The sequence below is a fragment of the Trichechus manatus genome, unplaced genomic scaffold (assembly GCF_000243295.1).
Source record: "Trichechus manatus latirostris isolate Lorelei unplaced genomic scaffold, TriManLat1.0 scaffold00109, whole genome shotgun sequence".
NCBI lineage: Eukaryota > Metazoa > Chordata > Mammalia > Sirenia > Trichechidae > Trichechus > Trichechus manatus.
Window position 1 is genome coordinate 8,902,881 of NW_004444045.1, and position 13,014 is coordinate 8,915,894.

The 13,014-nt window shown below is 39.2% G+C and overlaps 1 protein-coding gene across 8 annotated transcripts in view; it reads right to left on the reverse strand.

Annotated features, from left to right (window-relative positions):
* Positions 1-13,014, reverse strand: part of NSD3 (nuclear receptor binding SET domain protein 3) — a 104,321-nt gene that overhangs the window by 3,729 nt on the left and 87,578 nt on the right. For all 8 annotated transcript variants that reach the window (XM_023737854.1, XM_004383405.2, XM_004383404.2 and 5 more), the window contains 7 exons: positions 12,355-12,557; positions 11,603-11,715; positions 10,742-11,011; positions 4,262-4,378; positions 2,246-2,387; positions 1,061-1,167; positions 294-498 (listed from right to left, as the gene is read on the reverse strand). In XM_023737854.1, coding sequence (XP_023593622.1) covers positions 294-498; positions 1,061-1,167; positions 2,246-2,387; positions 4,262-4,378; positions 10,742-11,011; positions 11,603-11,715; positions 12,355-12,557 — 1,157 coding nt within the window. The remainder of the gene's footprint in view (positions 1-293; positions 499-1,060; positions 1,168-2,245; positions 2,388-4,261; positions 4,379-10,741; positions 11,012-11,602; positions 11,716-12,354; positions 12,558-13,014) is intronic.

The window sequence follows — 13,014 nt, forward strand, 5'->3', positions numbered from 1 at the left end:
TGTATGTATAAATTTTTGTATGGGAGACTAACTTGAAATACAAACTTCATTTAAACTACAACAATAAACAACAAAAAAAACTGTGTTAAAAAAAAGAAAAACAATCCTTGCTGTTCCACAAGATATCCTGAATTTGTAAGGAGACAGATTTTTCATTAGTAAAATTTTTGTTTTCTCATTCTACTCAACCCTTCCTATTCCATGGGCCTTCTAGAGACAGCAGACTATCTTCTGAGTTACAAATAGTTGGCAAAGATGCAGGTCAGAGAAAGGGTCTTGAAATTCTCGCTTACCATAGGGAGGCTGAGTCAGGTTAAGGCATATGAGGTGGTATGCTTTGGGACAGTCTTTTTTGTCACACATGACCAGCTCTCCACCATCTCCACACTGGAAACAGTAATCTTCATGCATCTGCTTTGGTTCTGTTTTGATTTTTCGCCTCTTCTGCTTTAACTTAGCGTTTCTTGCCTTCTCTTCAGTTGTTGATGCACACGCCGACTGGCAGAGAAAAAGGCCCAGTTTGAATGGTCACGGGCTGTGTATGCAGCTTTACATAGAAAGGAAAACCCTACAACCTCACATGCATTTCAATTCATCTGTTGCTCAGTTACCTAAGTAAATCAGGACAACTCATCCCGTAACAACAATAAAAATAAGGCTTTGTTTTCATTGGCTTTTGAGTAGGGTACTATTTTTTAAATCACAGGGATGCTGGTGAACACAAGCAGCTTTAACCCATTAACACTTAGACAACCTCTGAATTATTTTTTCATTGAGATATAATTCACAGACCATAAAACTCATCATTTTAATATGTACCATCCAGTGATTTGTTGTTGTTGTTTTTGAAGGGGAATTTGTTAATTTTAAATTCAACCAGAAATACAAATGCATTTTCAGAACCTCATAGACCTTAGAAAGACAAAAGTCAGATAGTCTAAGCTTCTGGTAATACAACTGATGTCCTGCAAACTAACCCAGGTCCCCGTCTGCCTGCCTTTTCTGAGTCAGAAACACCCTCCCCTCATCCCCTGCTGGCCCGGGGCGCTGCGTGACTGACCTTGGGCCGAACTCCTAGGAAGCCGCTGCAGTTAGCCGCCCCACAGTGGCACTCTGTTCTGCCATTGCCCAGACAGTCCAAGTTATAATTAAATGTTAATTCCATCCCTAAAACATAAGAAAAATAATTATTCCTCCTCAAGTCACGGGGCAGAGAAATGCTGCTACAGACACACTCTCCTAATGAAAAAGACGTATTTCTGTAATGAATACTCTTCCCTTCCTCATGTTCCAACACACTGAAGACAGTGATGGAAAAAAAAAGAATAAAGGGGGGGAACACCTCCGCCTCCAATGATTACAGTGAAAATAAATATTGTAAAGAGAAGTCATCTCCTTTTCACAGAAGTGGTTGAAAACAATGGAAGAGGAACAAAGAATCTGCAGTCTATGCTCATACTGGGTTCTAGTTTAGCCCTCTTTTCCAAAGCTAATTTACACCAGCTTCTAAATGAACAATCCAACCACAGAATTATAAAAACAATACTATTTCTAGTAATTAATGCTTTATATTTTGAACAGACAAGAGTTTCACAATGGAAGTTTACTACATACATCAAAGATCTAGGGATTCACATTAGGGCCTCCCAAGCTTTCTTTTAGCTGGCCTTGAACGATCCACAGTAAATTCTAGAAGCACATTTTAAATCTGTTTTAGCTACAGCATTTCCCTTCTTACCCATTTTCTATAAACTTAACAAAGGAGAAACTAAGTTGGGCTGTTGAAATGCTGGATGGGTAAGGAAAAATGAAAGCAACAGATCTGGTTTCAGAGGCTTTTTATGTATAATTTGAAGCAGACTGATCTCTCAAAGTAAAAATGAAAAGAAATTAGTGTTAACACAGGCTAATTACTTTAAATATTTTTAAAAAAAGAAGACAAAAGCTTAAACGTCTGGTTACATTACATGGACAGCAATAGTTTGGAGAATTAATTCAATAGGATTGTAGACACACAGAATCCTGTAACATCCTCTCTTACACAAAGGATCTTCCTAAGCTCCCTTCTGTAGGTTACAGATTTTTACCTCTTATTGGCAGATAACACTCAACTCTAAATATCATAACTCTTTATCATATCTGAATAAATACTCACACATCGAGCCTTAAAAAACAATGCCCTGTCTTCAAAGGACATACTTTCTTCCTAGGGAGAGGGGGTCGGGGAGCAAGGTGCAGTGTTTACCTGCAGGAATATCACAAAGAGCAAAAAGTCCAACTCGAACATCTCCATTCACTGTCCACTTTTGTGTCTCACAGTTTGGATTACAACTGTGGTTCATAAAGCGAGAATAATTTCCTTTTGGGCCAGCATCAATTATACGGTCCTTCGGAAAGAAAAGAAAGATACCTTTGGCATAAAACTAAATGAAACATTCTAAGAATTTAGTCAAGGGTCACAAGGCAGCAGCATTTTGCTCCCCGCTGATGTCTGACAACTGACAGCTCTGAAAAGGTCGTGCTCCCTGTGCCATTTACCAAGCTCTTCACTGGATGACCTCTAAGTCAAAGTAATTTAGATAAGGAGGAATTTCGTTTCTTTTTAAGTTCATTTCGAGAAACAAACAGACCACAGAATAATGTCCTTAGAAGATTAGCTGGCTGTGGGTTTAGGAAGGGTATTTTCTGATTAGACAACTCCAAGTTCAGATAGCTACCGGGAATGGGAACTATGGTGTTTTGTTGTTAGCTCTCCTCCCCAGCTCTGAACAGGAAGCAAAACTAGTATGGGGTAGACAGATGAGAGTTTAGGCCACAAAGTGGGAAGAAGGCAAAAAGAGAACCACTCCCCCACCCCACACACCCTAAAAGAAGACTCGGAGATGTGATTGATGGGAGGGCTATAGTGTGGAATCTCTCTCCAGTAGCCATCTATTTGCACTGTTTTCACTGGTGCAGTAAAAGGCTGAGCACGGAGGCCCCCTGAGTTTGGACTCTGATAGTCTGGACCAGCTCCAGAGGATGGAGAGTCCTGAGTGTTATCAAGAGGCCTGGAAGGGCCACTGCAGCAAGGACAGGATGGAGGGAGCCAGATTCCGGCAATCATCAATAACGACATTTTCATTTATGTTAATGAAGTCGTAAAAAAAAAACTTTCAAATAATGAAACATCAGTTGAAATAATACTTCTTTTAAATGATCTCTATTTCTTACTTTTAATGATATTTTGACTCTCAGTCTAGAGATAGCCTTGGACACAGGAAACATGAGTACTAGTCTCAGCTCTTCATTAAACTGTAATAGGATAGCCAGCAAATCACTTATCGTTACTGGACCCGTTTCTTGTCCCCTGTAAATCAGAGGACTGTTGAAGAAATTAAATGAGATAATGGATATAATGCACATCAAATAGGTCTTACACATATTAAAACAGCACCTTTACTATATTTTTCTGTCATTTTTCAACAACAGTGCTTATTATTTTCCTAACTCATTTTTTAAAAAACAAGTATACAGAACAATTTAGAATTTTTGCTACAACAAAACTCTAATGGTGGTTTATAACTAAATCACGGAGCTGATTATCTCCTTTAGCGATAAAAAAAAACTAAGGTCCAGATCTCTTAGTGAATAAGAGCTGAGACTAAACTCCGGATATGTTCATCCTATTCCCGGTGAGCTGAGACTAAACTCCGGATATGTTCACCCTATTCCTGGTGAACTGAGACTAAACTCCACATATGTTCACCCTATTCCCAGTGAGCTGAGACTAAACTCCGGATATGTTAACCCTATTCCTGGTTATCTTTTCACTCCAGATGCTGCCTCACAGGGCACGTGCAAGACTTCAACGGTGATTCATTCTGTACTCTGGTATTTAGCACGCTACACTAGGTAGCAAAGGGCCCTGGTGGTGTAATGGTTAAGCACTCAGCTGATAAAGGAAAGGTTGGCAATTCGAATCCAAGGGAGAAAAGGCCTGGTGATCTGCTCCTGTAAAGATTACAGCCTAGGAAACCCTACAGGCAGTTCTATTCTGTCACATGGGGTCACTAGGAATAGGGTTCGACTCGAGGGCACCCAACAGCAACAAACTAGCAGGTAGCATACTGGCTACTATAAACAATTATAATTTGCCTGAAAGAAACCAAATTAGAGGAAACTGAGTTTGACCTAAAAACATGAAACAAATTTAAAAAAATATATCCTTTTGTCTTATAAAAAAAAAAAGAAAGAGAGGGAAAAAGAAAAGCAATTTTACCTTGGTAACAGTTAACATATAAAAATTAGTTACGCTGTTCTCGTGGGCTCGTTTGATTCGCAATCTGCATTCTTCTTCATCAATTAATTCACCAACATACTCATTTACAAATTCACCCTGCAGAAAGGCATATGACACAGAAATGTAAAATCAATGCATTATACTGCAAAGCATTTCTTAACAACATGTGAAATCCGAGAAAATTAACAGAAAAAGAATCCTGAAAGTGTAACTTCCAACCCTAGAAACAATGGTTTTTTTAATTCACGGGCACTCAAGTGGCACTGTTTTTCTCGTGCAAATGCATCAAAAGATGCTAATCTGCTTGCCTTTTCTTGCTGTCAATGCTACTTCAATATTTCCAAGTGATACCCTGGTGGGGAATTACTGGGACCTGGGGATAAGGCTAACTCCAGCTTTCGAAGCTGTATTATAACAGACTTTTACTAGTTTGTAGACCTGGAAAAGATCTGAATCTGAAACTAGTTCTATTTTTTAAAAAATATTTTATTTTCAACTAGTTACAGATATTCACAGGAAGTTGCAAAATAGTACAGAGAAAGTTCATGTACTCTTCACCTAGTCTCCCCGATGGTGACATCTCACATAACTACAATACAACATCGAAACTAGGAAACTGACATTGGTACCATCTGCAGACTTACTCAGATTTCACTAATTTTACACGCACTAATTTGTGTAAGAGTGCATGTATAAAAAAAAAAATGCCGAACCCATAGCTCCATGCAATTTTATCATGTGTAGATTTGTGTAACCGCCACCACAATTAAGCTGCTGCACTGTTCCATCAGCAGAGACCCCTGTGCTGCTCCTTCACTGTCCTGTCCCTAATCCTTGGCTACCAACAATCTGTTCCCCATCTTTAGAATACTGTCATTTTGAGAATATTATATAAATGGAATTATACAGTATGTAACCTTTGAGATTGGATTAAACAAAATCTCAGTATAATTCCTTGAGATCCATCCAAGTTGTGTGTATTGACAGTTCATTTATTTTTTATTGCTGAGTAGTATCCTACAGTATAGATGTACCACAGTTTAGCCATTCACCCACTGAAGGACTTTGGGAGGGACTGTTCCCAGGGTTTAGCCGTTATAAATAAAGCTGCGATCAACATTTGTACAAGAGCTTTGTGTGGATGTAAGTGTTCATTTCTCTGGCATAAATGGTTACAAGTGTGTTTACTGGGTCACAAGGTGATTATATACTTATAGACGTTAACCCTTTCTCCTAAAAAAACAGTTGACTCAATTTAGGACAACAGCATTATCTACGGGACTCATCAGTCTTACTAATACACTTAAGAATAAATGTCTCAAGAAACAAATAAAAATATATGAGCTTATTGTTTTACCAGACTTTTGCTCCCTCCCCACACACAAATTTTCACTGGCCCTTCTGTTGGTAATTAATATCAGTAACTTAAAGAAAAATATTATATCCTATTTTCTGATTTTAGTAAACCATTAAGAACATAGCCAATGTTCTTAAAAATATTTATGTTTTTTCTACTGATAAAAATAAAATACTGCTATTTCTGTTGCAAGGGAGAAGAAATTGGAAAGGATCAAGTTGGAAGGAACCACCCTAACCTCCCACGCATCAGTCCTCTCCCTCGGCAGTCTGTCGTTAGCGAGATCAGTGAAAAACACCAGTCAGCTTTAAGGAGCTACAGACTTGTTTCAGGTGGGGAGGGGCCACCGTAAAAGATGACCTCTAGTTTTTTCTCTCTCCCCATTTGTATTTATTTTAAGAGCTATCACAAAGAATTAGGTTAGAAAATGAAAAACATTTTATCTAAAACTGCCATGACATAAGAGTGGTTTATTTTCTCCACTTTTTCCTTCCAGTCCTTTCTCATGAAGGACATTGGCAGTTCTACACGTTTGTGTATTGTGCACTGTCAGCCTTAAATGACTTTTCATACATCCATTTTGGACTCTGACATTATACAATTATATGGTGGCACTGCTCTTGAGGGTAAAAGAAGACTGCATTGTCATCTTGGGGGCATTACCACCTAGTGTTACCATACTTAACTAATTTATGGCACCGTTGCTTTAATGGAAACCTAGAGAGCCGAGAAGAAGCCCTGATGGCAAAATGGTTAAGCACTCGGCTGCTAACCAAAGGTGGGAGGCTGCAACCCACCAGCAGCTCCTCAGGAGAAAAGACCTGGCGATCTGTTCTCATAGAGATTACAGCCTGAGAAACCCTGTGGGGCAGTTCCACTCTGTCCTGTAGGGTTGCTGTGAGTCAGAATCCACTCGCCGGCACACAACAACCACACAGAGCAGAGCATCAACCAAATACTATTTTATAAAAGAAGTAAATAAAGAAAAATTAAAGTACTGATATCAGACACGAGAAGTACTCTCTCATAAATTTCATATTATTGTGAGTAAAGATGCAAATATTTTAGATGTCCTAAAACTGACAAATCTTTAGCCTCAAAGAGCTGCTTACTGAACTTAAAACCATTAACTGTGAATTCAACTGTGAAAAAAATAATAAAATAAAGAACTTTTTAAAATGCTGGAAATCTGTCCTTAATGACTGCGGCTAAAAGCAGGGTGTACTTTAGTGTATTTAATTTTTTTTTCATTTCTGAGAAAGGAACCACTTCATAACAGGAAGTCTCTTGTTTGACTCTAGCACATGTTTTCAGGAATCTGTTATGTGTGAAAAGAAAAGGACTGTGTACATTCAATTTCATGTTTGACTTTCTCCCCTTGACTATACCAAAAATCTTTTCCATGTTGCTATGAAGTCTTTATGATTACGCTTTTCAATGACTATATTTCTAGCTATTTTGTAAAAGACCAATTGCCTTACATTAGCAATCTCTCAAGTGCAAAAGGGCAGAATAATCCAGATTGTATTTGCTTTTCTCTTGATCATATTATTAACTTAATAAATTATTTCAGAATACATTTCACAATAAACACAACTATTATTAAAGGATGTTAATATTAGAAAGAGCCCTGGTGGCACAGTGGTTAAAGTGCTCGGCTGCTAACCAAAAAGTCGGTGGTTGGTAACCACCAGCTGGAGAAAGATGTGGCAGTCTGCTTCTGTAAAGATTTACAGCCTTGGAAACCCTATGGGGCAGTTCTGCTCTGTCCTATAGGGTCGCTATGAATCAATATCCACTTGACGGCAGTGGGTTTGGTTTTTTGGAACACAATATGAAACTGGGTGGGTTTTACGATGGTCTCATACAGCTCCCCTCCCCCCCAAAAAAAAAATCATAGGTACAAATTTGTATGTGTTACACGCATGGCATTAAAGTAATATCAACATTTTTACATTACGTAGCACTTTAAATGTAGATGGCCTTTGTCCAAGCAACCCAATCCACATATCTAATCCATCAGCAAATCCTACTGGCTCTACCTTCAAAATATCAGCAATCCAACCACTTCTCTCTCTGCTCATCTACAGCTCTAGTGATCCAAACCACCATTCTCTCTCTCCTGGACTACTCTAATGGTATCTTTTTCATCACTCTTTCTGGCTTAGCTTAAATTCTCCACACTATAGCCAAAGAGCTACACTTGAAACCGAAGCATGGCAGACACTCTTAAGGTGGCCCTCACCATCCCGGCCTCCTGGTGTTCATGCCGCTGTGCGATCCCTTGCTCTTGCATGTGAGCAGGACCTGTGGCTTGTTTCTAACCAACGGAACATGGCAAAGGTGACGGGGTGTATGTGAGTATGTGATTTGGTTACATAAGATTTTAGTGTCCGTTTTGCTGGTCTCTCTCCTCTAGCCTTGTTGGCTGTAAGGAAGCAAGTGGCCATGCTGGGGAACTCCATGTGGCCAGGAGCTATGGATGGCCTTTAGAAGCTGAGAGCTGCTTCTGGTCAATAGCCAGCCAAAAAAACGCTGAAGCACAAAGAATTGTGCCAAGAACCATGCAAGAACCCAGTCCTGCTCAACACCGTGACTGCAACCTAGTGAGACCGTGAGCAGAGGACCCAGTTAAGCCTTGTCAGGTCCTGACCCATAGAAACTGTGAGAAAACACAATGTGTGTTTTACATTGCTAGGTTTGTGGTAATATTGTTATGCAGCAACAGAAAACTAATACACCAAGTCAGATCAAGTCACTCCCTACTAAAGTGTCCCAGAAGCTTCCCATTCCATGGCCTATAAGGCCCCATATGATCTAGCCCTTGACTACTCCCCTCACCTCATGTCCTACCTACCACTTCTCTCGGTGCCCACTCTCCTCTAGGCGCACTAGCTTTCTTGCTGTCCCTAGAGTACGTATGCTAAGACCTCTGTATCTGCTCTTCTTCCAGTCTGCAATGCTCTTCTGTATATCTTTGCATGGCTTGTTCCCTCACACATGCAGGTCAACCATCGCCTCCTCAGGCGTTCCTTGGCCAACCAATCTAAAATAGCAATTCCTGCCACCAGCTATTCCCTTTTACAGCTTATTTTTCTTTGCAGCATTTCATGGTATTTAACATTATGTATCTGTTTACATTATACATTATCCAGCAGATTCACAAAGGTAAAGGCTTTATATGTCTTTTGTTTTCTCTATTGTTTTCCAAGTACCTAGAATAGTACCTGACACATAAAAGAAACTTAATAAATATGTACTGAATGAATGAATGAATTTCGAGCAATCTAACCTATAGAATAGGTACAGAAAGACAGATGACCAAGAACGTTCATTACAGAATTGAAAACTGTGTGTGTGTGTGTGTGTGTAATGTTCATTACAGAACTGAAAACTCTGTGTGTGTGTGTGTGTAATGTTCATTACAGAATTGAAAGCTCTGTGTGTGTGTGTCCATTTATTAAGGAAGAGTTCAATAAATTAGGGTACATCTTCCCATAGAATACATTGTGAGACTGTCAAAAAGAATGAGGTGAAATCTATATGTATTGCCATAGAAATGTATTTATGATATATTAAGTGGGAGGGAAAAAAGAATAAGATGTATGATCATATTTATATTTTAAAAACCCTACAAATACAGTATATATATGAATACGTATTTGTACTTATAACTGCACAGAAAAAGCTCTAAAAGGTTACATCCCAAACTATTAACAAGGGTTATTTCTAGTGAGGAGACCAAGAATTGAAGGGATGAAGGAGGAATTTCACTCTTTACTATCTTTTCTGTATTGTTTGACTTTTCTTTACTATATTCAGATGGTATTTTTTAAATTATAAAGGTGATTTTTTAAAAGGTGGAAAAATGCCAAGAGTAATTTTAAATTCCTACTAGGTCCATATTCTCTCAGTGAATACATCCCCAAGTTCTGTATAGGAGATGGTACTAGGCAGGGAGGGGTGCGGTTGGAGAGGGCCTTGTTTTAAAATACAGATTCCAGGCCCATCCCAGATACTCTAATTCAGTAAGACACTGTTTTTAAGAAGGGCCACAGGGGATTCTCACACATTCTACAGTTTGACAGTCACTGTTTGAGTAGGATTTACTGGTGATTTTCATTTTTTTTTTAAAGCTATTTGCATTTAAACTTTTTCTATAATGAACAAGTATTTCTTGTGTTAAGCAAAGAGAATGCTTTGAAAAACTGCCTCAAAGCATAAACATGAAGATAATTTACGAGTGTTAAAGATCTTAACTTTTTCCAGTTTTTCCCCCATATGTAACAATTTGAGACTCACGGCGACTTTCAAAATATGTAGGGCAGGTGACAGAGACTGGAGACACCCCGAGAGTATGGCCCCCGGACACCCTTTTAGCCCAGTAATGAAGTCACTCCGGAGGTTCACCTTTTAGCCAAAGATTAGACAGACCCATAGGACAAAAGACTAAAGGGGCACACCAGCCCAGGGGCAAGGATTAGAAGGCAGGAGGGGACAGGAAAGTTGGTAATAAGGAACCCAAGGTCGAGAAAGGAGAGGACTGACATGTCATGGGGTTGTTAACCAATGACATAAAACAATATATATGTACTAACTATTTAATAAGAAGTTAGTTTGTTCTGTAAACCTTCACCTAAAGTTCAATTAAAAATATATATATATGTAGGGCAGGGCTTACTGTGTCCACTATAAAGATGAAACTCTTAAGGTTCAGGGAGGCTAAGTGACTTGGCCATGGTTTCGTGGCTAATGAATTATGATGCTACAGCTAGTTCCTATTGCAGAACTTTCTTAATTTTACTATTTTGCTTTTACTAAAGTATTTTACATCTATTTCACTTAACAAGTAAAAAATATTTCAAACAGGAACTTACCAATGCTCCTTCTCCTTTTTATGACTCATCACAGGACAAAGTTTATGTACATTTTCTTCCTACCACTTCTACTTTGCTCAAGGAGCACCAAACTCTCAATGTGGGATGTTTCAAAAATTTGCCATAAATCCCTATGTATTTTATCTTAGAATTATACCTTACTGAAGCACCCCTAAAAGGCAGAGGTCCTGGCCTATTCATTCCCCTTCAGCCCCCAAATGCTACCTTCTTAATGCTCCTTTTGGTCCTGAGGCCCCAGCCTCTTTGCTCTGTTTTGATGATCTCTGCATCGGGGTAGAGCCTCTTGGTAAAGCACTGGTTCTGGCAACGATCCCCGGCAGGGCACACCTGTGGGTGGCACTCGTACTGCAGCATTCTGTTCAGGCACTCAGATTCCAGGCCACAGGGGTTTTCATCGGCTGGTTTGCAGTTGCAGCGGGGAATCTCTGACAGGTCAGCAACCTGGATCTGCACCTTTCCTACGACTTTGTTAGCCTAGAAAACAAATCCACTAATGAGAGGGCAGCAGAAGGTAAGTACATCATCTATTAGCAATTTGAACAGATCAAAAACATCCATGTGGTGTCTCTGAGAAAGGCCCTCTGTCTTCATTTCCCCGTGCATAAGCTACGAATAATTACTGCCTCTCCTTAGTTGACAAAAACATCAAAACCTGATGTGAATTCTCATTTATCTATCCTATGTATATCTCCTTCCACTAGCTGATGGAAATTTCATAACTAAAAACAAGACAAAACATGCTTGTCTGTGGCTCTCTGGAAGTGGGGGGCTAAATACCTATGTAATCATCTGGTCGCAGGATGACCTGGTAGAGTGAACAGGATTTCACATCAGACATGTCCCTCCGAGGTAGGAGAGGGCTTGTCGAAGCCCTGACGCTCACAGCATAGCAAAGAGCTATGGCTCCCACTGGATGCCTCCAACAAAGGCTCTCAGTTTGTTATACAGTACAGTGGATGGTAATTAGCAAACGTTCTCACAAGTCAAAAAGCGACTCCCAACTAATAAAGTAATACATTTCATCTTTCACATCAAATATCAATGTTTTCATGGGAAAGGACTCACTTTGATGTGTTTGTAAGGAGGGGGTTTTCTTGAATTTTTTTCAATCTCTAGTGCTTCTTTACTTTCTCTTTGTGCTTTCAACTCCTGGAAACGTTTTGCAGCTTCTTCCAGTGCTGCCGATAAGACCAAGCAAAGCATATAAATACCAAAAAACAAGCAAACAAAAACTCTTAGGAGAGTAGCTTTACATTGCCTTTCCACTGCACTGCCTCTGGCCTGAGATTTCCTTTTTAAAACTGTATTCTGGCCATCATCGTTTATCACCAACTTAGGGTAACATTGAAACAGGATTTATGGCTGAACACTGCTCTGTGCAAGCTGCTGCCTCAGAGAATGATCAGAGTCTTCCAAGTGAACCTAACAGCAGTTTTTTTTTTTTTTTAAATCTTGTACTAGCTTGAAATTCATTTTACCTTTACCCAGAAAGCCAAAACTTCCTGTCAACTCACTATGAAAGCTATTTCACTATTCTTTTGTGGCAAAAGAGCTTCACCTGATGAAGAAGATTATTTCCAGAATAATCTCTGTAGAAAGATCATTGAAGAAATTCCTCTCACACACATAGCACCATTTTATTATACTGAAATGTATTTTTAAAACTGGTTCCAATGTGACTGGAAGCTTACATATGCTGAATCATAACACTGTGAAATATTCTAATGCCAGAAATATGTCATATGCAAGTGGGGAGATGCTGAAAAATCAACACTGGAGTCTTAGTTTTGAGTCACTGTAAACATCATCCAACTTACCTTTTTTGAATGTCTTGTTAATACTAGTCTGTCCCTCAGCAAAGCTTTTGTCTCCTTCAACATAAGGGAACACTCTGCCCTGGTGTACCCAATAGTAGTCATGAGAACCAAAGAAGAACACAGGGAAGTCCCCCAAGTCATGTTTAAGGCCCTGGATGTTCAGTGGCACAGACCTGGGGTTGCAGGTCTCTGCTGGCCACCATCTGAAAACAAAAGCAATTTTAGACTAAGATGATGGAAAACCACACTATTCTTTACCAGGATGGCAGGAGGGAAAAAAGGCTGTACCCTGCAAATTTCATTTAGGTTCACATCCTGCCCAAACCACACGCTTAAAAACATTAATGAGACAGCCAGCACAGACTAACCAAACTAGGCCCTAACACCCAATCCAATTTCTTTTAAAAAATTAATATTTTATATTTACAAAATGATATATCATGTAAGTATAAGTTATAAAGCATAATAATAAAAACACTGAACCCACCACCCAACTTAAGAATTAGAATATTACCAGTGCTATTCCAAACCTGATGGCAATTTTAGAAAAGTCATGTTTTTTCTCAAGCTCGACATACTTAAATATACCAAGATTATCTTTCAAGGTAAAAGTTAATTTCTAGTAGTCAAGAGAATCATTTTGGGAGTTATCTGATGCCA